Source organism: Myotis myotis, unplaced genomic scaffold (assembly GCF_014108235.1).
Source record: "Myotis myotis isolate mMyoMyo1 unplaced genomic scaffold, mMyoMyo1.p scaffold_m19_p_21, whole genome shotgun sequence".
NCBI lineage: Eukaryota > Metazoa > Chordata > Mammalia > Chiroptera > Vespertilionidae > Myotis > Myotis myotis.
In genome coordinates this window covers 14,859,849-14,886,970 of record NW_023416326.1, presented here as the reverse complement: position 1 = coordinate 14,886,970, position 27,122 = coordinate 14,859,849, and the positions used below count along the sequence as shown (strand labels likewise).

Here is a 27,122-nt window from a genome sequence, read left to right as displayed (position 1 = left end):
GGTACACACACGTGATGGGATAGTATTCAGCCACGAGAGGAAGATATCCTGTCACCTGCGACAACGTGGCCGGACCGTGAGGACATTATGCTAAGCTGAGATAAGTCAGACTGAGAAAGTAAAGGACTGTATGATGTCACTTTTATGTGAATTTAAAAAGGTCACACTCAAAAAGAATAGGGTAGAGTAGCGGTTACTAGGGTGTGGGGATGGAGGGATAAGATTGATGGTGTTTAAGGATACAAACTTGCAACGAGTAGTAAATAAGCCACAGAGAGCTAATGCAGGGTGTTAATAATATAGTACTGTATTTTTATACTATAAGTATGTAATATGATTGAGGTGCTAAGTATCACAACAGAAATCGTATTACAATAACTAAATGTACCAAGTTAACACTGTACACCTTAAATTTATTCAATGTTATAGGTCAAATATATTTAATAAAAAAATAAAAACTAACTTGCATGAAAAGGGAGAGTAATTTACATGCAGCAACATATTGAAAAAACAAAAAATTGTCTGTTTTATTGATGTCTACAGAGTCTCTCTCTACTGGGCCTCCAAAGCATAAAAGCAAAAGTTTATTATTGTAAAACTTTCTCTTTTAATAGCTACAAGTTTCTTAACTATTGCTGGAAGCCGTTCCATCCTTGCTGCTTGACACAGTCGCTGCAGGGAAGAAACATCTGCACAGCATGTATTTTAAGGGACCTGGCGTATATGGCATACTGTTCTTAATATGTTTGCTCCCCTTTTTAGCGCTATGTGTTTTAACCAAGGTCACCTCTCTGAGAAAGGTTGTTTCCCCAGGTGGAGATTTTCCCCTGGAGTTAGGGATTAACAGGACTAAGGAAGGGAATAAATCAGTAAAACCCCTTAACTAAGTGCCAGGCGGGTAGTTAATCACCTTAACTACGAATAATCACGCTTAAGCTACATAATCTTTACTTAGGATAATCTCCTTCAGTTACTTCCTTGTAGCTTAACAGAACAGTAGTGACCTTGGAATGGAGATAACAAACTCCCTAACTTTTGGAATAGAATGGATAGGATTAAAATCAAATGGTATAAATACAGATGTAACAGGAGAATAGAGAGAGAACCTGGCGAGAACCTGGCTATGCTGATCAACTGAACGCTGTCTCCGTGTCATTCCTTCTTCACCAACTCTGTCCACACCTTTGGGAACCCCTGGACCTGCTGGGGCTGGACCCCAACAGACTATTTATATACACACTGTTTCATTTGATGTCACGAAACAAATTAAATAGAATACATTGCAGGTTACATCCTGTATGTTGGAGAAAATAAAGCAGCAAAGGGGGTGAGTGAGTGCTGGGAATGAAGGGAGATTCCATTTTCAATAGAATGGTCAGGAAAGAACTCACTGGGAGGTAGCATTCAAGTACAGCCTGCAGGAGGTAAGGGGATGAATCACATGTGTTCATGTGTACACCACAGGAAGAACACTGACAGCAGGACAAGAGCTACAGCCAAGGCCCCGAGGTGGGGATGTGCCTAGTTCGTGGAGAGAACAGCCAGGAGCCCAGGGTGGCCAGAATAGAAAGAACAAAGGAGAGAGGAGGAAGGGATGCAGCCAGAAAGGGGAGTACCAGCTGGATGGTATGTGAAATGAGTTTGAGAGAGAGCAAGGGAGGAACAGTTAGGAAGCTATTGCAGGAATACAGGTGAGAGCTGACGATGATTTGAAACAGGTGGCAACACCACAGGGCGTGGCCAGCAGATTCCAGGCTGACTATAGTGGCAAAGCTGCCCTGCTCTGCTGACGGGTCAGACATGAGGTGTGAGAGTGAGAGGGTTAAAGATAACTCTAAGGCTTTAGTTCAGAACAACTCAAATCATGGAGGATTCTGGAGGATTCTAACATTTAGTTGTCAAAGAGTGAAGGAGACATCAGCAAATGAGACTGAGAATAACTAGCTTTTAAGAAAAAGACAACCAGGAGATTAAAGTGTCCCACAAGCCAAAAGCAGAAAGAGCTATTTGGAGGGGGGAGTGGTCAAGAGGGTGAAACGCTGATGGGTGACACGATGACCACTGGGAAATGATTGCTGGCTTCTGCAACACAGGGCAGGACAATGGGCTAAGGAAAAAGTAGGACTACTGGGCAGGATTAAGACTCAATTTGAGATCAGTGTTCATGCATGTGAAGTAGTCAGCATGTTGTGTTTTACGTAAACTACCTTCAGCGCAGTTAGAGTGTATGTAACAGGACTGGAGTTCTACCACAGGCATCTGACAAACTAAAAGAGGGCAATAGACTTGAGGGTATAAGGAAGGGTATGATGACAGATGACATAGCATGAGAACTGACGGCAGAAGAGGGGCCGTGGCAGAGGGACAGAATTGTAGGTGACAGGGGGACCTATAATCTGATAGACAAAGCACCCGAATTAACCTGAAAAAGAATCATACTATATTAAATCTTAGAACATGTATACCTATTTGAATATGGGGTTAAGTTTTCTTAAGTTTCCTTTTCAAGGCCTGTGTGAAGGGACTGAGGTGGTGACTCAGCTGTGAATCCAGCAAGTGGAACCAATAAGCAGGGTCAGACCGACCCATCAGGAGTCAAAACATCATTCCATCAACATCATCTCTGCCGGGGTCCGGCCCCAGCAGGTCCAGGGGTCCCCAAAGGTGTGGACGGAGTCGGCGAAGAAGGAATGACACGGAGACAGCGTTCAGTTGATCAGCAGCCTAGCCAGGATCTCTAGCCAGGATCTCCAGCCAAGTTCTGGTCTGGCTCTCCAGCAAAGTTCTGGTTCGGATCTCCAGCCAGGTTCTGTGTCCATGTTCTCTTGCTAGGTTCTCCAGGTTCTCCAGCCAGGTTCTGTAGCCATGTTCCCTCGCTAGGTTCTCCAGCCAGGTTCTGTCCAGGTTCTCCAGCCAGGTTCAGTCACCAGGTTCTAGTCAGGTTCTCTTGCTATGTTCTACAGTCAGGTTCAGTCCAGGATCTTTTGCCATGTTCTCTCGCTAGGTTCTGTCTCCAGGTTCTGAGGCCAGTTTCTGTCCAGGAACTTTTGCCATGTTCTCTCCAGCGAAGTTCTTCTGTCTCTAGAGAACATTCTGTGTAGGTTCTGTGCCTAGGTTCTGTCTCTCTTGGTTCTGTCTTCTTACATCTGTATTTATACCAGTTGATGCCAATCCTATCAATCTCTATTTCAAAGGTTAGGGCGTTTCTTATCTCCATTCCAGGGAGTAAAGATTATGTAGCTTAAGCATGATTGTTTGTAGTTAAAGTGATTAATTACCCACCTGGCACTTAGTTAAGAGGTTTTATTCCCTCCCTAACTTCAGGGGAAAAATCCCTACCTGGGGAAACAACCTTTCTCAGAGACCTTGGTTAAAACACATAGTGCCAAGAAGGTGAGCAAACATATTAAGAACAGTATGCCATATATGCCAGGTCCCTTGAAACAGCAAGGATGGACCGGCTCCCGGCACATCTCATTGAAGGACAACAGCTGACGTCTGCGGACCTCCAAAGCTGCCCGTAGCTGCATTCCGCCTCCCCCTAAGCCCCTTCCCCTTTATAGTCCTGTCCCCTGCACCTGCTGTAAGACAGGATTTGAAAAATGTTATCTTTAAAATATATTTACCTTGAAGCTTTCTACTAAGTTCAAGCTTTTCCTGTTCAAGGCGTTTAATCCTTCTTTCATAAGCTTCGGTGGCTAAGTTGTTGTCTAGAGTCCTCTGAACATTAGCATCGAGATCCAGAGAAGTGGGAGCAGCTGTCACTCTTAAACAGCTGCGATCAGAAAGAACACTGGAGAAAAGACAACAAGGTGGGTTCACACTGAACAACAACTCGATAACCTTGTGAAACTTGGATTTGAACATCTAGTTACAGTCAGCCATCTAGAATGACTGTGAAACACTTTTTTTTTCAAAATCAGCATAAACAACTTTTTAGAAGCATTTTTAAAAATGAAAACTTAAATTGCCCAAATTACCCTGTATTTCTTTTAATAAACAAAAAATTATAAAATGACGTTTGCTGAAGGGTTATTGGTAGCTTGAAACGATGTAACCATCAATGCGAATTACTAGTCAAAAGCACCAACCATGGGCCCCTTCACTGGAACTGGGAATTCAAAGGTGAAATGCTTTCTTTAATGCAATGCAATCAGAAAAAAACCTATCTGAAGTCCTGGACACTCAGCAGTGAGCAAAACAAAACTTGCCCGATGTGGAGCCTATATTCCAGTGACAAAGATAAACGGATGAGTAAGTAAAATGTTCAGTGCGTTAGATAACGTTAACTGCTAAGGGGAAAACGAGAGCAGGAAGGGGAGAAATGGAGGTCTGAGCGGGAGAAAATAAAGATTTAGGTAAAGTGGTCAGGAAAGCCATCACTCAGAAAGTAACGCTGAATGAAGTTCACAGAGAGAGGGACTCTAGGAATATCGGGAGAAGTATCCCAGCTCCGTGGAATAGAAGTGCAAAAGCCCTGAAACAAGAGGATGACTGGCATGTTCCTGGGCCAGGAAGGAGACCTGTGTGGCTGGAGTGGAATGAGCAAGGGGAACAGTAGTAGTAGACACAATCAGGGAAGATTTGGAGTTAAGATATAAAGTAGCCAGAGGTGGGGACAGTCCTAAAGGGGGGAATGACATGTTCCGACTTAACTTTTAGCAGGACCACTCAGATAGGCTCAGAGAAAGTAAGAATCCAAGTTGTGAACATTTGAAGTAGGTGGTTAAGAGATTTCAAATAGAAGAGAGGAAAGAGGTCTCAGGCTGGAGGCACACAGTAGGAGCATCATAGTGCCTGAGAGAGCACCCAAGTATCAGAGGAAAGATCCAAAGATGGAGCTATGGGACAAGGGGGCAGCAGATGGGGCTGAGGGTGTGGCCAGAAAGATAAGGACAAATCAGGCAAGTGCCCTGGAAGCTAAGAGAAGAGTGCGTTTTAATGGGAAGGAAACATGACAAATAAGATGAGACTGAGCAACTAAGACCAAGAAATTATCATTAGCCCGGCTGGTATGGCTCCGTGGTTGAGCGTCAAACCCTGACCAAGAGGTCCCGGTTCGATTCCCGGTCAAGGCACATGCCCGGGTTGCAGGCTCAATCCCCTAGTGGAGGGCGTGGAGGAAGCAGCTGATCAATGACGTTTCTCTCTCTATCCCTCTCCCTTCCTCTCTCTCTAAAAATCAATAAAAACATATTTTTTAAAAAAAGAAATGATCATTAAATTTAGCAACATGGAGGTCGGTGGTGACATCAACAAAAGCAGCTTGCAAAGTTGACTGGGGTGATGTCAGAAAGAATAGAATGAGAAAAAAAAAATCGCAAAATATAGACAACAGCTGGAAGTAATTCTGCTATAATGTGGAGCTGAGAAATGGTTAGTCGCAGGGTAAAGAAAGTGGTATGAAGAGACGTTACACTCTGCTTTAAGATGGGAGAGAAAACCTGCATGTCTATGGGCTCATGTGAATGCTCTGATTATGCCAATGACACAGAAAGGGAAAAACTTGTAACAGCAAGCAAGAGGGGACGGAGGGACTCGGAGTCCATACCTAGAAAGAAGATAAGGGTCCAGAGGTCTGCAGGTGGTAAATGTGATGGGCGCTACGGAAGTTATCTACTCTTCGTCAAAGGGAAGAGAGATCGCCAGCTGAGAGTGCGGATGACAGAGGTTTTAGAGGAACATCTGCAATGTGAAACAGACACCGAAGAGAGTGGAAGGGGGGGCTACACTAGGGTAGCACAGGTGCCATGCAGTAAGAAGGGAGGTGGCCATGCAGCTGGAGGTTAGTAATCATGACCTTAAAGTGAGACCAGTAAGAATGGTCACAGATTTTTTTTTCTAGACACTGAACTGCACAGGTACAGGCAGTAATAATGAGTGTCAACTTAGCAAAACTAGCGTAACAAAGTGAGATAGTTAAGGAACTGAGGGAGCACTTATAAGGAGCGATGATAATTATTGTCCTTGAAATGTAAACTGCGTAAGGAGTAAAAAGAAGATATGAGTGGAATGAGGGTCAGTGCAAAGATGGCTAGGATTAATGAGTTGAAATTGCTGATTCTTGACACCTAGAGAAAATTTATTCAATAGCAAGGGGACTCCTCGAATTCCTGCCCCATTGTTAATAGTTAGATTTCTGGGCTAACTGTTCTATTCTTTCTCCTCCAAAATGAGTTATGATTCTTCTATGTTCTTTTCCTTTTGAAATATTTAACTTATTCCAGCAGTAGCTTCACCATTTTTAAATTTTTTGATTTACAAAGTTGTTTTATACATTATCAATTTTTAAACAACTCATTTTAATTTGCTTTAAATTGTCCAAATTATGTTAACTTTTCAAACTTACCAGCTACTAGTATAGGTAAAACCAACAAATGGCAGGTGGTGGCCAGAAAATGCAGTATGTGTTGGTGGGGGCATCGTTTCCTATAGGAGATAAAAGCTTCTGGTGAGAAACAAATAACTATGACCTGTAGGTTGGGCTATAAATATTAACTGTCAATAGGCAATATGTGACTGTTCAATTTAGAAACACTGAAAAGTTTGGAACAGATATTTAGGTGAAATAATATTTAGACCATAAACACTGCTATTGTAAAATTCTAATAAAATGAAAATAAAGTCTGATATTGAATACAGTCATTTTTCATGAGGTCCATATTTGCAAATTTGCCTGGTCACTAAAATTTATCTGTAACCCAATCAATATTCGCAGCACTTTAGCACAGCGGTCTCCAACCCTTCGTACCTCAGGGACCACCAGTGTCTGTGGACCACCAGCTGGCGACCGCGGCTTTAGCAGACAGGTACAGAGCAAAGGAAAGTCCAGGCTTCCCTACACACACGTTCCCAGCTGGAACTGAACAAGGGATGCTCGCCTTCTTACTTCATCCCTCAGACTGTAAACAAGTGTTCTTTGCAGGGTCTCAGTGCACCATGCTTTTCACATTTTTGTGCCTTTTATGGGTGCTTTTGCTGTTAAACTGGCCCCCAAGCATAGTACTCAAGTGCCGTCTTTTGTTCCTAAACAAGAAGGCTGTGTGAGGAGTCTCACCAAAAAATGTGTTAGATAAGCTTCATTCAGGCATGAGTTACAGAGCTGTTGGCTGTGAGTCCAGTGTTAATTAACCAACAATATCTACTAAATATTAAGGTATCTTGAAACAGGAACACACATAAAACAAGGTTATGTATTTATCGGTTGACGAAAATGTCGACCACAGGCTCACAGGAACCTAACCCTACCTTCCCCTAGGGGCAATGGCTCAACATTCACTATTAGAGTGTGTACAGCAACTTTACTGAACATAACTATTAAGTAATCAGAATTGATTTAATTAGGAATGACTCACAATTTCTGTTAGCAGTAAACATAGTTCCTGTAATAAAACACTGATGAGGAAAAGTCTATTTAATTCTTTTGTTGTGAGGCTGAGAAAGGCAAGTATAAGAGAGGTTCTTTTTTTTTACTGAATTTATTGAGGTGACACTGGTTAATAAAGTTATATAGGCTTCAGGTGTACAATTCTATAATACATCCTCTGTATATTGTGTTGTGTGCTCACTACCCCAAGTCAAGTCTCCTATCACCGCTGATTCCCCCATTACCTCCTCTATCCCCTTACCCCCCTTTCCACCTCTGATAATGACCATATTGTTGTCTGAAGTGTTTTTGTGTTTATTATTATTACTAGAGGCCTGGTGCACAAAATTCATGCACTGGGGGCGGGGGTGTCCCTCAGCCCAGCCTGTACCCTCTCCAATCCAGGACCCCTCGGGGGATGTTTAGGATCGGGCCTAAACCGGCAGTCGGACATCCCTCTCACAATCCGGGACTGCTGGCTCCCAACTGCTCGCCTGCCTGCCTCCCTGCCTGCCCCTAACCGCTTCTGCCTGCCAGCCTGATCACCCCTAACCACTCTCCTGCCAGCTTTATCAACGCCTAACTACTCCCTTGCCGGCCCGATCACCCCCAACTGCCCTCTCCTGCCATCTTGTGGCTGTGGGCACCACCATCTTTGAGGGCGGGGCAGTCAATTAGCATATTCCCTCCTTATTTGCGAAGGTGTGGGGGTCAGTGAGCATATTCCCTCTTTATTAGGTAGGATTCCCTTCACCTTTTCACCCAGCTCCCCAGTACTCCCCCACCCCCAACAGCTGTCAGTCTGCTCTCTGTATCTATGAGTCTGTTTCTATTTTGTTTATTTCTTTACTTTGTTCACTAGATTTCACATATAAGTGAAGTCATCAGTACTTGTCTTTCTCTTATCTGCCCTGAATATGGTACTTACTGAACAGTGTAAAATGATATAAAATTAATATAAAAATTCTTAGGGCAGAATTAAAACCATAAAAAATAATTGAATTAAAACAAAAAGTCAATTAAAAAGGCTAAAAGTGCAAAAAACAACAATTTTATGTTCTTAGTTTTATAAATTCTAATTTGATAAAACATAATGATTTAAGGCAGAGGTTGACAAACTATGCTGGCCTGGTTTAGTACTTCACACAGCTGAAAATGGTTGAGTATTTGGCTAACCTGCTGGTCTGCCAGTGCCTCAAACATGGCTACAACCTCAGGATAGTAAGGCTGTAGATTCCTTTACCCATTCATTTCCTACCAAGTTTGCCGTTTCTAGTGGCAATACCACTGGGCATGGGTTATTTAGCTCCCAAATCCAGGCAGCCCCCTGGGCAGCAAAGCTGCTGGGTGTATAAGGAGCTGCAAGCTAGCAGCTCTCCTGACCCACCCAAGCTGAGGGGGGGGGGGGCCAGGAGGGGGGGAAGGCAGCTGTTTTTAACCAAGTTCAGTGGTTTTTCATGAATAGGTGCTTCTCAATATATTTACCTTGGGTTAATGTGTCAAGCCCCGAAATGGTTAACAATTTTATCTAATTTCATAGTGGATTTTAAGGAGAGATTTGCCATCATGAAGTTCACTTTTTTAAGCATCTAATTTGTCCTCTTCTTAGGAAACGTAAAGACGTAACTAATCTAAGAAGTAAACCTTTGCATTTTGACTTTGCTCCTAGTCATGAATAACTATCTTGGCGTCAGTACACTCTCTTGATTTCTTGAATCTGTGAATAAATACTAGAAGCCACAACTATCTGACTGATGGCTGATAAGGTGGTCCACAAAGCTGCTTCAGAACCACGTTAAAAAGAAACAGGGACAGATCTTCACAACGTCATACTCACTGAATTCTTTAAACAGTCATCATCCACGTCGAAGTTCGATGTGTCTGTTGGACTACTGACTTCAGGAATATAAGGTGCTTCACAGTTTTGAATATTATCCCAATCAATTCCACTGAAAAATGGGTGTTTCTTAAAATCTTCTATTCCGTTTTGACCAAGTCGATGTTCTCTGCTACAGATGAGCCTGCGAATAAGATCCTTGGCATTTTCAGACACATCTGTCAGCTGAGGTGGAAACTGAAACCTCTCCTATACAGAGAGTAATGGAAACACATTATAAATCACCATTTAACTTACTATAAGGAGGTTAACATTTATTTTCTTGAAAATGCATTTTCTTTTCAAAATATCTATAAGAATATACTGATACAAGGTACAGACACTGAAGAAAATATGGGAATAAGTGAGAAAAGAATGTCTTCCTAAACAATTTTAATTTCATGTGTGACTAAGTCATACATGCACTGTAGTAAGAATAAATTAAATGCTAAAATACCTTAAACTGCTGTCAGAATCAAGAGAATTCATTAAAAATAGAATTTGCCTGGATATTTCAAGAGTACAAAGGGTTCATACAAGTCACATACTAATGATTAATAATAAACATTTTTTTAAAATGGAACATGTACTTGACACTATTGAAAGTGCTTTCCTCATTTAATCCTCACAGCAACCCTCTAAGCAGTAGGGGGGTAAGGGGAAGGTGCTTATTATTGTCCTAATTTTTACAAAGGAGGAAACTAGGGCACAGAACTCAAGCAACTGGCTCAAGACCACAGGCTAGTAAATGGCAGAGCTGGGATTTGACCTGAAACTGTCTTGACTCCAGCATCTGTGTTCTTAACCATCATGTTATAGTACAATGACTCCCCTCTGAAATGCTTTCATGCTTTCTACAGCTCTGTAGCTATTCACTGTCTTTCAACTCGTCACCACTATTTACCAGATTATCTTTGCAACCAGGTAGAAGAGCATAAATTCTATAGAACTGGTTTATATATGTGTGAAGCAACTAATCATAAATGTGTCAGTAGAACCAAGTAAAAAGAATAGATTATCACTCCCTTTATGGAATACTCCCAGTCACAATCCAAGTGTTTGCAATTTCTCACAATTTTCTGAGACCGATCAATCTATTCCATTTAACTTGGTATTAAGTGGATTAAAGTTCTATTAATTCACTCCTGTTGTGCATCTGGATTATTGTCAATATCTGGTGACCATAGATAATAGTAGAATAGGCATTCTGGTACATCCACCTCTATTCTAGTGAAGATTTCCTGAGGGTAGACTACTGCAGCCGAAGCTGGTCAATCAAAAGTTCCAAACATTTAATCAACCAAAGACCTTTTATCCATAACCCATGGACACAGACAATAGGGTGGTGAAGGCCTGGGGCGGGGGCATGGGAGGGCGGGAGGTGGGGGCAGACTGGAGGAGGTCAATGGGAAAAAAAGGGGACATATGTAATACTTTCAACAATAAAGATTTTTTTAAAAAATCCCAACCATTTTTAAAGACTCTAGATGCAATCTGATAAACTTCTTGACGGAAAGGTTACATCAATTTATATTCGTATCAATAATGTCCATCTAGCCCAGCTGGCATGGCTCAGGGGTTGAGCGTTGACCTATGAACCAGGAAGTCATGGTTCAATTCCTGATCAGGGCACATGCCGGTTGTGAACTCGATCCCCAGTAGGTGGCATGCAGGAGGCAGCCGATCAATGATTCTCTCTCATCACTGATGTTTCTATCTCTCTCTCCCTCTCCCTTCCTCTCTGAAATCAATAAAAATATAATTGAAAAAATAATGCCCATCTCACTGGATTAGTTAAAGTACAAAGTACAATTTTTCTTTTAATCTTTATCAATTTGACAGGGGGGAAAGTATCTTATTCTTATTTTTTTAAAAATATATTTTATTGATTTTTTACAGAGAGGAGGGGAGAGGGATAGAGAGTTAGAAACATCGATGAGAGAGAAACATCGATCAGCTGCCTCCTGCACACTCCCCACTGGGGATGTGCCCGCAACCAAGGTACATGCCCTTGACCAGAATCGAACCTGGGACCCTTCAGTCCGCAGGCTGATGCTCTATCCACTGAGCCAAACCAGTTAGGGCTCTCATTCTTATTTTAATTTGCATATCATTTATCACTGTAGTAGTAATGATTAAAAAATATCTGCTTATGATCTTTGTTATTCTACTAGAAACCATTTAATTTCCTACTTATTACCTCCTCCTCTAATAAAATATAGTAGAGGGTTAGAACCAATAATCTTATGTAGAGTTAATGGACTTTGATTATTCATGTTTGTCATGTTCCCTATTAGCAGAGAAATTAGATCATATACTGTTTTTAGAAAAATATTTTGTTTAAATATCACATTCAATTTATTATATATATTATTTACATCAATTTGAAAAATAGTAAAGTATACTAACTTTGTGATTCATGATTTTTCCATATGTCTCCACCAGAGATTCTGCATAAAACGGTGTTTCTCCATAAAGCATTTCATACATACAGACTCCCAAAGACCACCAGTCACACTCGGGTCCGTATCTGCCTTTTCCATCTTCCATGGCTTGAAGGATTTCAGGAGAGATATAATCTGGAGTTCCAACAGCCACTGAGGACTGAACCTGAAGAAATTCACACTTTTAGCAATCTACTATACTAGAAACAAATAATTTTGAAAGTATTTACATGTGTTTACACAATAGACAGTATCTCAAAACTATAATTTTGTCATTATCTGAATTTAGCTTCCTTGTACATATAAATTAAATTTTACATAATCTCTACACCAGGGGTCCTCAAACTTTTTAAACAGGGGGCCATTTCACTGTCCCTCAGACCGTTGGAGGGCCGGACTATAGTTTAAAAAAAAACTATGAACAAATTCCTATGCACACTGCACATATCTTATTTTGAAGTAAAAAAACAAAACGGGAACAAATACAATATTTGTATTTGCATGTGGCCCGCAAGCCGTAGTTTGAGGACCCCCGCTCTACACTAATAGTTCTTCAGGTTTTATAATATTATAAAACCTTTATTACAGCTGTTACTGAATTGACACATTTAGGGTAACAATATAGGATAAACACCACAGCCAGAAAATTCAATATTTAGTTTCAAACATTATTTTTTTTTAACTGGTATTTTTTTGCATTGGAAGGAATTCACAATTGATTCGTATATACTTATGTCTACCTGCCTTTGTTCCATCAGATGTAGTTAGAACATTCTTATTATTGATAATCTGCCTAACATGTATACATAAAAAAATGTTTACAATTAGTTACGGGAGAAAACCACTCAAAAAAACTTGGCTGATACTTATCAGTAACCTGGAGATCATTTTTAAATACCTTAATGAAAACCTACGGAAATAAATTATAATGATGTCCTACAAACTATTTAATTAAAAAGTTATATAAAAGGAAAAATATATCCTTCAAAAAATAAAGTTCCGATAGAGAAAAATAGTTGGACATATAATTAAGGCAAGTTAGATGTAAATTAGAAAGTGATAGCTAAAAATGATCCTGGGAACAATTTTGTAAGAAGCTTTCAATTAAAAGAAAATTGGTTCCTTGTAAGATTTAAAAGAACTTATCAAAAAATGAACATTCTCAAGGCAGAATTCTGGTTAACATTCTGAGTTTCCTGGACTAAATTACCAGTCTTTATAATCATTAGAATAGACTATCTCTGGCAATACTGAGATTAAGTAATTTGAAAACTCCTCCGTTCCAAACTCTTAAAAATACTAGATAAAATGTAACAACCTTTTAAAATAAACATACACAAGCGTTTAAAAAAGAACTCTTTGGGGCCAGAAATTGAGAAATGGTGGAGAACCTGGGGTGGTAAGCATTAGTTTTCACTTTCTATTACTTGGATCTTAACGTGAGGACCAAAGGAAGGCGCTGAGCATACATGAGGTTTGCAGTGAGAGGTTGCCCATGTAACCTCTACCCTGGAGAGTACACTGTAAACAAAAAGCTGGATTTCAAAACCCTGCCACTCAGCAGAGAAGATAAGACTTTATGCCCATCTTGATTGCAGCTGACGTGTGAAGAAACTTCCTCCTCCAGAAGTCCATAACCTTAGGTCACATGGTCCCACCGCCTGGTATTTTGGTTCACAGAACTTCCATGGTCCAGATGTTCTCAAGCCAACAAACTGGCAAAAATACTGGCACCATATTAGGCGCCCCAGAAAGCCTGGCATAACAAACTTAAAACTACTCTGGAGGCACATGCTCACAGATGGTCACACAGGATTCTCACACATAAACGCCCACCGAAGATGAGCTGCCAACCCAATCACATAACCTAAATGAGTAATATCCCATTACGAGCAAGTCAGAAATCTGACCAATACACTTAGACTCCAAACAAGTATCAGTTCCACTTCATGAAATATTTTTAACTTTCTGACATTTTATTTTTTAATCAAAAGCGTAAGAACAAAATGATGAAAAAAATCAAATCAAATAGAAGTCCTAGAAATAAGTCATTAAAATGAAAAATACAGTAAATATGTGAAAGATATGAAAAGATAAATAAAACCAGATACACTTCTATGTACACTGTAATTAAAAACTACAGAGCACCAAAAACTAAGAGATTAAAAACATTAAAGAATAAAGAGAGATTACCTAGCAAGGAATGAGAATTAAACTGACAGCTGAATTATTAATGCTAACATAGCCGTCAGAAGAAAATGGAACTGTTTCTTCAAAGTGACGACACGAAATAATTGCCAAAATTATATTCCCTACCTATCTACACTATGATACAAGAATAAGGGTTAAATAAAGACATTTTCACACAAAGACTGGGTGAACTACTACATGTAGACCCTTTCAGATAAACAGAAGCACTAAAGAACATACTTCATAAAATAAGAAAGTTAACCCAGATGGAAGATGTGATACCAGAAGCAATGGTGAACAAAGACGTTAGTTAACTTTGTAACTTTTACAATTAGCAAAATTGTGAACAAAGTTATTAGTGATGAGGAAGAAAAGGAGGAAAGGAGGAAAGGAAAAGGAGGAGGAGGAGGAAGTGGAGGAGCAGCAGAAGGAAAAGAAGGTGGCAGAGGAGGAGGAAACTACTTGAACACTGAAAAGTGAGGTGAAACTAAAATCCTAGAAACAAGAACCTGTCACTAAGGGTGCAATTAGGATTGAAATGGTCTAAGTTTCTTAAAGTGGTCTAATGTTTATGTTATTACACATTATCTTTATTTACTTTTTAATTATTATTTTTAATTGTGGTAAAATACTCATACCATAAAATTTACCATCATAACCATTTCCAAGTGTACAGTTCAGTGGCATTACGTACATTTACACTGGTGTGCACTTATCACCAACATCCATCTCTAGAACTGTTCATTGTTCAACACTGAAACTGTACCCATTTTTAATTTATCTATTTATTTGTTAATGGAAACCTAAGTTACTTACATTCCTTGGCTATCCTATATAATAAAAGCCTAATATGCTAAGTGTGTCTGGTCAGCTGTTCAACCAATCAAAGCATAATATGCTAATGATATGCTAAGGCTGCTCAACCACTCACTATGACGTGCACTGACCACTACGGGGCAGATGCTCCGACCAGCAGGTTAGCTTGCTGCTGGGGTCTGGCCGATCGGGACTGAGCGAGACTGGCTGGACACGCCCTGGAGCCCTCCTGTGGTCCCTCCTTGGCTGCCCAACCTCCTGCGTCCCTCCCCAACCCTGATCGTGCACTGGTGGGGTCCCTTGGCCTGGCCTGCGCCCTCTCACAATCTGGGACCCCTCGGGGGATGTTGGAGAGCCAGTTTCATCCTGATCCTGCAGGCTAGGCTGAGGGACCCCACCTGTGTACAAATTTGTGCACCGGGCCTCTAGTTGTAAATAATGCTGCTACTGAACATAGTGTACAAATATCTCTCTGAGTCCTTGCTTTCAATTTTATGGAGTATGTACTCAGAAGTGAAATTCCTGGATCATGTGGTAATTCTATTTTTAATTTTTTGAAGAACTGCTATACTGTTTCCAGAGAAGTTATAGAATTTTACATTCCTATCAACAGTGTACAAGGGTTCCAATTTTCTACTTCTTTGTCAACACTTGTTACTTTCTGTTCTTTGTCCATGGTAGCCATTCTAATGGGTATGAGGTAGTATCTCATTGTGGTTTTGATCTGCATTTCCATAATGATTAGTGATGTTGAACATCTTTTCATGTGCTAGTTGGCCACTTGTATATCTTCTTAGGAGAAACGTTTATTAAAGTCCTTTGCTCATTTTGAATTGGATTACTTGTTATTGAATTGTCGGTGTTCTCTCTATATTCTGGATATTAACACTTATCAGATACATGATTTGCAACTATTTTCTCCCACTCCATAGGTTACCTTTTCACTAAGATGACTGTCCTTTAATGCAGAAAACTTTTTACTGACTCCAATTTACCTACTTTTTCTTTAGTTGCCTGTTGTGTGGTGTCACATCCAAGAAATCAATGCCCAATCCAATGTCATAAGCTTCCCCTATATGTTTCCTTTCAATGTTAGCTCTAACATTCAGGTCTTCAATCCATTCTGAGCTAATTTTTGTATGGTATGAAATACACTAAGTTTCTTGTTTTAATTAGGAATATGGTAGAAAACATTAACACTAGATTTTAGGTCAATTATAAATTTAAAAAAATTTAAGATAAACATTAAAATATTTGAAATAGAATGTAAAACTCCAAAGAAGTAACGAAAAAGAGAAATAAAACTAAATTTGACCAAGCCAATAGAATGCAGGAAAGGGGAAAAAACAAAACACAAGCATGTATGTAAACAAACAAGCAAAACCGAGAGTAAACAGCACAAGAAAGGGTAGTAGAAATAAATACATCTACAATCATGGAATTCATAAGACTAAATTCACCGATTAAAAGACAGCAGTATCACACTGCATGACAAATAAAACCAAAATCAACATTGTTTTTTTAATCCTCACCCAAGGATATGCTTTTTAAAATTTGTTTTAGAGAGCAGATAGGAGAGGAAGAGGAGAGAAACATTGCTGTAAGAGAGAAACATTGACTGGTTGCCTCCCATACAAGCCCTGACCTGGGATCGAACCTGCAACCTGGGTATGTGCCCTGACTGGTAATCGAACTCATAACCTTTGGGTGTATGGGACGATGTTCCAACCAACATAGGCATCTGGCCAGAGCCAAATAAACTTTTTTTTTTAATCAGCAATAATCTGTTTTAAAGAGTTGCATCTAAACATAAGGACACTAAAATATTAAAAAGTAAAGGGACAGAAAAGATACACGAGGCAGGTTTTAAACAAAATAAAGTTAAGGAAGCTATATTAATATAACTCAAAATAGATTTTAAGGCCAAAATCATTTAAACATTTTTTAATTTATTAACTTACATATAAAACACCCTGGAACAGCGATTCTAAATAACAACATAGCTACAAAAGAGTTGTAAAGATATTGATGATTACAGGGAAAAATTAATAATTTAACATCATATTAAGGATTTTTACATAAAAGGTAATACATCAGAGAGAAATAAAACTGGTAAGAATATAAAATATTTGAACCAGTTAACAAGTTTAATCTTACGGACATTATATAGAATCCTGCACCTAAAAGTTAGAAAAAATGTATTCTTTTCAATAAACTTGTAATACTTATAAAAACTGAGCTATTACAAAATCAAACAGCAAACAGTGACAAATGCCAAAACACTAGTATCAATTAGACCCATTCTCCATTAAAATAAAACTAGAAATAATTAAATATGTTGGATATTAAAAGGCATACATCTAAATAATTAATGGTCCACAGAAGAATTCTAACTAAAGTTGGAAAATATTTAGAACTAAAAAATAGTAAAATGCTCTACATCAAAATTTATGAAGGAAAAGAAAAGCACAAACATTAGGAATGAAAAAACTATGCACGTAAAAGATTTTTAAACTAGGAAGAGTTCAGCCTGAACAATTTTATACCAATAAAACTGACAGCTCATTGACAATAGACAATGGTCATAGAAAAAATATAACTTACCAAAACTGACTCAGGAAGAAATAGAAAACCAAAGAGACCTATAACCATTAAAAAATTTGAATCAATAGTATTAAATCTACCTACAACACAAAATAAAACAGAAGAAAGCAAAACCTCACAAAAGCAAGGGTGATTTAAAAGTGATTTGTACCAATTATATAAGAAACAGATAATCCTTGTATTATATAAACTATTCTAGAGCCAAAACAGGCAAGGGGAGGAAACATGACTCCCTTGTTCATTTTATAAGGCTAAAATAACCTAAAAATATAAATCAGACAAGAACAGTTTGAGAAGGAAAATTATTTGCTATATCAAATATGATGAATCTCAGGTATGAATTTCAGGTAACAATCTAAATTTGCTAATATAAAATTTTAGCAGAGTCTATGTAACAATTTGTTCAGATATAGCAATACAACTTCAAGATAAAGTTATGTTGATCCAAAGAATGAATGATTTAACTTGGACAATCTATGTCATTCATCAGATTAACAGATTAAAGAAAAAATATCCTTATATCATCTCAGTGGATGCAGAAAAATCATTTGATTACAACAATAACAACCCTAGCAACAAACTCACAGTAATCAGAAACAGAAATTTCCTTAACCCAGTAAAAAGCTTACAGCAAACATCATACTTAATTTGAAACTACAGGAAAAACACCATTAAAGTCAGGGACAAGGCAAAGAAGCTCCCTATTACCACACCTATTCAACAGTGTGCTGAAGGTCACTGACTGCATGGTTAAGAGAAAAAAATAGCAGACACAAAGATTTGAAAGACCAAAACCCAAAGCTCATCATAATTTGTGAATTATATAATTGTCTACGTAGGAAATCTAGAAAAATCTACAAATTATTTTAAACTTATAAAAATATTTAGCAAGATTGATAGGTTCAAGATACACCTACAAAAATCAATTGTGGTCCTATATAACAGCAACAAGCTATCCAACAACAAACTTTAAAAAGTTGTTTATATTAGGCCCCCACCCCCCAAAATATCCACAAGACGCCTAAGAACAAATCTAACATTACTTAAAGGTAATGAATTTACAGTGAATATTATTTTAAAACTTAAATAACAGTCATAAAAGAAAACCTAAAGCAATGGAGACGCCAGTCATGGATAGTAAAATTCCATGATATAGACATAAATTTCCAGAAAATCTCTGGATATTTAAATCTCTAAATTCAATGCAAGTCTACAAGCTTGTGTTTGTGAAAGGGTATTTGTATGTGTGTATACTATGGCTATAAACCGATAATAAAAATCTAACAATCATATGGAAAAACAAATGGGGCACCAAGAGGCTGCAGGCTCATCTTGGTCTGGACCAGCCGTGGGCAAACTACGGCCCGCGGGCCGGATCCGGCCCGTTTGAAATGAATAAAACTAAAAAAAAAAAAAGACCGTACCCTTTTATGTAATGATGTTTACTTTGAATTTATATTAGTTCACACAAACACTCCATCCATGCTTTTGTTCCGGCCCTCCGGTCCAGTTTAAGAACCCATTGTGGCCCTTGAGTCAAAAAGTTTGCCCACCCCTGGTCTAGACACATACCTAGGTTTCAGGTTCAATGCCAGGGTGCCACGCATAGGGGAGGCAACCAACAGATGTCCGTCCCTCCCGCCCTCCCCCCTTCCCTCCCTAACTCTCCATTCCTCGCTCTCTAAAATCAATAAACATATCCTGGGGTGAGGATTTTTTTTTTTAAGTTACCTCCTTAGGATAAATTTTTAGAAGTCAAATTACTAGTCCAGAATAATATGACATTTTCATAGTCTTTAGAATGTATTTTACTAAACTGCTCTCTAAAAACGTTTATGCCAATTAAAAGGATATATATTTGGACTTCTGCTATATATCCAGGAAACTGATGTAAAAACACACAAGAGAATAAACTTGGGGCATATAAATTTTAAGTGAGTGAAAGAAAACAACGGAGGCCCGAGTTAGCAGAACTAAGGCAAATGGTAACACAAAACTAAATCAACATCGAGGACTTCCTGGTAAAAGCATTCATTTCTGAACACTGTCCCTCCGGAAAATCAACTAGAAAAGAAAGACAAAAAAAATATAATGAAAGCAAAGAAGCTGCACTTTCCTTCTCCATGTAGGGTTTATTTTCTTTGCCCATCTGGAAATGTAAAAATATCTCAAGTACAATAATAACCAGGTCAGCTAAAGAAGGAAAAAACAGGGTCTCATAAGAGGCATAAGTGACCATCTTCAGATCATTAATATGAACAGTTTAAATGGCATGTGATTTTATAGACAAGCCCCACTATGAATAAGTATGCCTAAATACCTCTGGGGAAGAAGGTGAAGCATAGAAGGATGGGTGGGTGGGTGGACAGATAAATGGATAATATAAATAAACTAGAGGCCTGGTGCACGAAATTCGTGCACTCTGGGGAGAGGGCCCCGCCCCCTCCGTCCGGCCTGCACCCTCTCGCAGTCTGGGAGTCCCGTGATCCATCACCCCGCAGAGGGAGGCCCGACCCGCCCGCTGCAGCCCGTCAGTCGGTGGCCTGGGCCTCCCTCTTTGGGGCGATCACAGAGTCTCCCCTCACCTCTCCGATTAATTGCCCTGCCGGCCGAAGGCCTGCACCTCCCTGTTTGGGGCAATCAATCGCAGAGCCCCCTGACTGATCACCCTGCAGAGGGTGGCCTGGGCCTCCCTCTTTGGGGCGATCACAGAGTCTCCCCTCACCCCTCCGATTGATCGCCCCGCCGGCCGAAGGCCTGCACCTCCCTGTTTGGCGCAATCAATCGCGGAGCCCCCTGACTGATCACCCTGCAGAGGGTGGCCTGGGCCTCCCTCTTTGGGGCGATCACAGAGTCTCCCCTCACCCCTCCGATTGATTGCCCCGCCGGCCGAAGGCCTGCACCTCCCTGTTTGGGGCAATCAATCGCGGAGCCCCCTGATTGATCACCCTGCAGAGGGTGGCCTAGGCCTCCCTCTGCGGGAGATCGTGGGGTCACCCGACCAATCGCATTGCACCCGCCTTGGCTGGCCTGCCACCGGTGCATGTCATAGCATGGTCATCCAGACAGTTGTTCTGCTATTCGGCGGTTTGGTCTATTTGCATATTATGCTTTTATTGTTATAGGTGGTTTCTAAACAGATAAAGAAGACAAGTAGCAAGAAAAATGTCTGTGGGTAAAATAATTTAAAAATTATCTTTCCTTACCGTTCCATCTTCCATCAGTTTCAGACAAGAGCCAAAATCTGCTAACCGAATATGTCCATTCATATCCATCAATATATTATCAGGTTTGATGTCTCTGAAAAAAATACATCCCATTTTTACTTTGGAAGAATAAACATAATTACATACTTGGTAAGATCACCGTTCTGTCTAAAAATCCTAACTTCTTTTAAAATTAATACTCTAAGAACATCTATTTGAGTACTTTATGGGTTCAAATCCTGGCTCTGGTTCATTTTAAAACTTTCTTAAACACAGGTCATTTCAGTCTCCTCCTGGAGATAAAAAGTACTGTGATAATCTTTATTCCCCACCTTTAAACTTGCACATATTCCAACACGCCTGCAGTAGTCCTACTTTCTGCATAAACAGGGGTGGGGAACCTCTTTCCTGCCAAGGCCACTTAGGTTTTTATAACATCATTCAGGGGCCATACAAAATTATCAGCAACCCGATTTTAAGAAATTGGGGTGGGGAGAGTAAGAGAGCAACCAAAGGATTTGTATGCATGCATATAAGCATAACCCATGGACACAGACAGTAGGGGGAGTGAGTGCATGTGCTGGGGGGTGGGAACGGCTGGGGATAGGTCAATGGGGGGAAAAGGAGACTTATGTAATACTTTCAACAATAAAGAATTTTTTAAAAAAAGAATTTAAAAAAATTAGCCTGCTAATTTGGTCAAACATTTAATTCACTCACCCCTAATGCCTTGGCAGGCCCAGACCAAATGGTGTTCCCCACCCCTGGCATAAAGAGAAGAGCCATAATTACTTGATACCTACTAACTTCTAGCCCATGAAATTAAACAGGGAAAAATGTACTTCCTAGACCTTGAATGTAAATGTAGATAAGTAAATTCTCAATTACTGCACGTCATGACAAAACAAAGAAATTGCTTCATAAAAGGGACTTTAGAAAACAACAAACAACTGCTTAATAATAATGCATATTATATAAAGGTACCTATTATTAGTAACTGGCTTATAAGATATCCATATCTAATAACAAACTAAATCAAACCAGTTATTGTATGTTTCTCCATTTGAACAATAAAACATGTTGCAAACCTAGGAAAATCATACATGAAATAATTTTTGTAAAGACGACTCAGCAATGCAGAGTTTCTAAACATACTATTAAAGATTATAATTGTGGAAAACTGTAAGATTAGACCTCCACAATTCACTATACTTTTAGAGGAAGGAAAAGGATCTTCTATAAGCATTACATACACGAAAAAATTATATTGCCATGTGGTTAATGGGAGCATCGTAAGGTTATTATAATTTAACCCAAATGATGCCAGTCGAGGCCTCTAAACCTCAATTTTCCCACCTGTAAGAGGGGATAATCTTATTAATGCCTTAACTGCTGAAGTAATTCCTTTGAGTGTGTCATACATCACAGGTTGGCAAATTATGACCCACAGGTCAAATCCAGACCACTGTCCATGCATACATTTTATTGTAGGATTAATATATACCAATGCCACCACAGGACTCTGTATTTTTCTGAATGTCTTTAAACTTTGTAACTAATACAAGCCTGTGTGTAGTGTTTTGCAACTTGGTTTTATTCTAATATGTTTAAAATTTTTCCATGCTGATAAATTTTGCTCTAGTTCATTAATTTTCATTTTTATATGGAATACTTTCATATACAAAATTTATTTCTCAATTTCCCCTGCTTATAAAATTTAGATTGTTTCCAACAATTTTAGATTGTTTTACACTTTTATGTTGCGATTACACAAAATGCTGAGATGAATATTTGTATGAATGTCTCCTAGTGCTCATGTGTGAACATTTCTCTCAGTTGTGCATGCAGAAGTGAAACTGCAGAGATGAAAGACATGTGCATCTCCAACTTTACTGACAGGATAACTGGTAAGGCTGAGAATCTTTTTTATATTATCAATGGTCATCTTAGATTCCTGTTCTGTAAAATGAGTTGATATCCTTCCCACTTTTTTATACTCTGTGTGTATTGTATGTTTTGGTTAATCTTCTAGAATTCTGTTTATTCAAATTTAGTTGCATGTGTTACAAATCTCTTCTCCCAACATGAGGGCTTGTTTTTTCACATTGTTTATATTGTCTTTCTTCGTTATTAGAAAAACCCAAAAAACTACTTAGTAGTAATGTAGTCTTCTAATTTACCCTTTACTCACTTTTTTCAGCTTTATTGTGATATAATCTATAATAATAAAAGGGTAATATGCTAATTAGACCGGACATCTTCTGGACATCCTTCCTGACGAAGCCAGGGCTAGAGGGAAGCCAGCCTGGGTCCTGGGTGCCTGCGGGCAGCCCGAGGGAAGTCAGCCAGGTCTCGGGAGCCTTCAGGCAGCCGGAAGAGGGAAGCAGCCCAGGTCTCAGGTGCCTGCCAGAGGCCGGAGAAAGGAAGCTAGGGTCCCGGGTGCCAGAGGGAAGCTGGTGCCAGAAGCAGGGGGAAGAAAGGCCTACTCTTGCACGGATTTTTGTGCATTGGGCCTCTAATTGACTAATAAGATCCTATATAATAAAAGGGTAATATGCAAACTGACCCTAACAGCAGAACGACTGGGAATGACTGGTCACTATGACACACACTGACCACCAGGGGGCAGACGCTCAATGCAGGAGAGCTCTGCTCAGCCACAAGCCAGGCTGCCAGGTGGGAAGCCTCTCCCACCTCCTCATCAGCGCTAAGGATGTCCGACTGCAGCTTAGGCCTGGTCCCCGCTGGCAAGTGGACATCCCCTGAGGGCTCTCGGGCTGCCAGAGTATGTCTGACTGCCAGCTTAGGCCCAATCCCCCAGGGAGCAGGCCTAAGCCAGCAGGTGGTAATCCCCTGAGGGGTCCCATACTGCGAGAGGGCACAGGCTGGGCTGAGGGACCCCCCCACCCCCAAGTGCACACATTTTGTGCACTGGGCCTCTAGTCTAATCTTATAAAAGAGAAACATGCAAATTGACCATACCTCTGCTACACCCACAAGCCACGGCCACCAGCCAATCAGGAGCAGACATGCAAATTAACCGAACTAAGATGGCGGCGGCCATGGAGCTCAAGCGAGGAGGAGGCTTGGGTTGCCCTCGGCAATGGAGGAAGCCAAGCTTCCCGCCTGCCCTGCAGGCTCTGAGCTCCGCTGAAGGCTACAAAGTTTTAATTATAAAAGATAAATAAATCCCAGATACCTGCTTCCGGTTGCTGTGGCCTCCGCTCAAGGAGGGGCTGGGAGCCTGGGTTGCCTTTGGCAACCCAGGCTTCCAGCTGGACCAAGGCGATAAAGTTTCAATTTATGGTTGGGTCACAACATGAGGAACTGTATTTAAAGGGCCAGAAGGTTGAGAACCACTGTGTTAGATAAAGGCCAACTATATTTCTTTCTGTTCCAACACTATTTAATGAATGACATCCTTTCACCATTGACTTATATTACCACCTACGTCATAAACGCAATGGATTTGTTTCAGGACTTCCTATGCAATTTCACTGAATAGTTTTTATTTTTTTATTTTAAAATTTTTTAATTGATTTCAGATAGGGAGAGAGAGAAAAAAAACATCAATGATGAGAGGGAATCATTGATAGGCTGCTTCCTGCATGCCCCCTACTGGGGATTGAGCCTGCAACCCGAGCAAGTGCCCTTGACTGGAATCGAACCTGGGACCCTTCAGTCCACAGGCTGATGCTCTATCCAATGACCCAAACCAGCCAAGACCACTGAACAGTTTTTAGAGTAAAAGCCTCTTAATAATTACCAGGACAACAGGAATAAACTGAAATTGTCCTACGCAAATGGACATGTATGGTCACCTGGTTTATGCCTATACCTGGACCAAGGTGACACTGTCTTAATTATGAGAGTTCTAAATGACCTCCCTATACCAAAAAAACATGTTTTTAAATTGCCATGGCTCTTCCAGATGAACGCTAGGATTAGCTTAATATGTTCATAAAACATACTGAGATTGTGATGAGAATCACAATAATTTTATAGAATAGCTAGAGGCCCAGTACACGAATTTGTGCACTAGTGGGGTCTGGCTAGCCCACCCCAGTGAAGGCCAATCAGGGCCGGGCTGGTGGGGGAGGGGAGCATGGGAGGTTGGGGGTCTGGGGGGGGCGGGCAATCAGGGGCCCTGACTGGGCCGGTTGGCCGCCGCAGTGCGTGTCACAGCAACTGGTCGCTCCAGTTGTTCTGGTTGCTTGGCTTTTATATATATGGATGTGAAAAGAACTGATATCTTTACAATATGGCTCTTCTTATCCATGTATACTAGTACACTGAGTTTTCTTTTATGTCCTTCAATAATGACATTTTTTTCCATAGAGAGATTACACATCTTGTATTTGCCATAATCCTACGTACTTTAAAGTTTTGTTGCTACTGTAAGATTTTCTTCAAAGATTCATTCTCATTTTGCTTCTACTTTTAATGGGAATGCTTCTAATGTTTCACCATTAAGCATGATCTTTGCTTTAAACTTTCAGTACAAACTTCATTTTAGGTAGCAGAACTACCTTCTACTCCCTAATTGTTAAGAGAATCAGATATATTAAATTAATAGATTTTCTAATGCTTAAATTCCCGAATTTTAAACAAAAATATGTAAAAGGGAAGTATTTTTAAACGAGTTAAGCCTTTTCTAATTCAGGATTCATGAAAAGAACGGCAAAGTAAACCTGAATCACAGAGAATTTACTGTAGATCCACAAGTTCTGGTATGTAGTACTTTTATTTTCTTTTTGTTCCAAATATTGTGTCATTTCCACTGTGATTTTCCCTTTGCCATGCCTGCATAGAATGCGTTTCAATTTTTCAAAGGATATGGACTACTTTCTAGGTTTCTTTTGATTTAATTCTATTTATTTATTAGTTCTTTTGGATCGGTATATGAAATGCATTTTGCCCATTTTTCTACTACATTTGGTCTTTTTCCTATAGTTTCAGGAATCCTATATAATAAAAGGCTAATATGCAAATTGACCGGAGGAAGGAACAACCGGTCGCTATGACGCGCACTGACCACCAGGGGGCAGACGTTCAACACAGGAGCTGCCCTCTGGTGGTCAGTGTGCTCCCACAGAGGGAGCGCCGCTCAGCCAGAAGGGTCATGGCTGGCGAGCGCAGTGGTGGTGGTGGGAACCTCTCCTGTCTCCACTGCAGCACTAAGGACCCCTTGGGGGATGTCCAACTGCTGTGGGGAGTGGGCCTAAGCCAGCAGGCGGACATCCCCCGAGGGGTCCCAGACTGCTAGAGGGCACAGGCCAAGCTAGGGTCTCCCCCTACCCCCAGTGCAAGAATGTTGTGCACCAGGTCTCTAGTACTTTCTATGTTAGGAAGACTACTCTTTGTCCAGTATGTGAGTTGCAAATCTTTTTCCTCCAGTGAGCATTTATTTTTTGAGTTTGTTTACAGACTTCTCCTCCCATGCACTCTTTTGTCTGTGTACTGAATTCATCAATATTTTCTTTTATGCTTTTGTGGATTTTGACTCAATTAGAAATATTTTATCATCACTGAAATTGCAAAAGAATTCTCCCATGTTTCATTCCATGGGAACACTTTTAACTTTTTTACATTTGGAGTTCTTCCTGGTATATCATGAAAGATATGATCTAGTTTTATTTTTCCCACACACCATGTATTTAACCTCTGACTTGAGACCTGACCTTAATCACATGTTAATGAATGTAAGTAATTGGGGCTATTATAAGACTTTCAATTCTGTTCCATTAGTCTATCTTTTCACACAGTAGAAATATATATATATATTTTAAATATATTTTATTGAGTTTTTACAGAGAGGAAAGGAGAGAGATAGAGTTAGAAACATCGATGAGAGAGAAACATCGACCAGCTGCCTCCTGCACACTCCCCACTGGGGATGTGCCTGCAAGCAAGGCACATGCCCTTGACTGGAATCGAACCTGGGACCTTTCAGTGCGCAGGCCGACGCTCTATCCACTGAGCCAAACCGGTTTCGGCTAGAAATATATTTTTAATTATTAAAGACAAATTTTAATATCTGATGGGAACAGTCTTCCTCACTATATAGTTATATATTTCTTAGTAAATATATCCCTAAGTATTCCATATTTTTAAGATATTATGGAACCTTTTCTTCTATATCTTTTTATAATTATTGATTGTTGCTAGATTAGAAACTACTTCACAAAAACAGGAATTTTTGCCAGTTTTGTTGACCACTAGATCCTCAGCACCTGGAAAAGAGCCTGACCCACAGTGTGCAGTAAATATTTACTCCATGAATTAAGACTACAAAAGCTATTGATATCCTTCTTGAACTTTTGAACTTTCTTACCTTTGTAGTTTTTAGGTTAATTCTATTTGATTTTCCATGTATATCATCTATAAATGTAATAATTTTACTATTTTTACATGTCTAATGTTGTCGTCTACCTAATTGTTTAGCTAGTATCTCCGGTACAATGTAAAACAGTATTGGTGACAACAGACACCTTTGTTGTGTCCTCACTTTAGTAATGTTACCTTTTAAGCACGATGCTTGACTTCTAAGGGGTGAGACACACATACAGCATGTTAAAGAAGCATCCATTAATTCCTACTTCACTGAAAAAAATATTTAC

General features: G+C 39.8%; 1 protein-coding gene across 10 annotated transcripts in view; it reads right to left on the bottom strand.

The window, feature by feature from the left end:
- CDC42BPA (CDC42 binding protein kinase alpha) overlaps nucleotides 1–27,122 on the bottom strand; it is a 197,622-nt gene that overhangs the window by 93,521 nt on the left and 76,979 nt on the right. For all 10 annotated transcript variants that reach the window (XR_004975057.1, XM_036355002.1, XM_036355003.1 and 7 more), the window contains exons 6-10: nucleotides 20,503–20,596; nucleotides 11,652–11,852; nucleotides 9,204–9,452; nucleotides 6,350–6,429; nucleotides 3,627–3,793 (exon numbers count right to left, since the gene is read on the bottom strand). Coding sequence is in view for 9 of the 10 variants with exons in the window: in XM_036355002.1 (XP_036210895.1) it covers nucleotides 3,627–3,793; nucleotides 6,350–6,429; nucleotides 9,204–9,452; nucleotides 11,652–11,852; nucleotides 20,503–20,596 (791 nt within the window). In the remaining variant the exon portion in view is untranslated. The remainder of the gene's footprint in view (nucleotides 1–3,626; nucleotides 3,794–6,349; nucleotides 6,430–9,203; nucleotides 9,453–11,651; nucleotides 11,853–20,502; nucleotides 20,597–27,122) is intronic.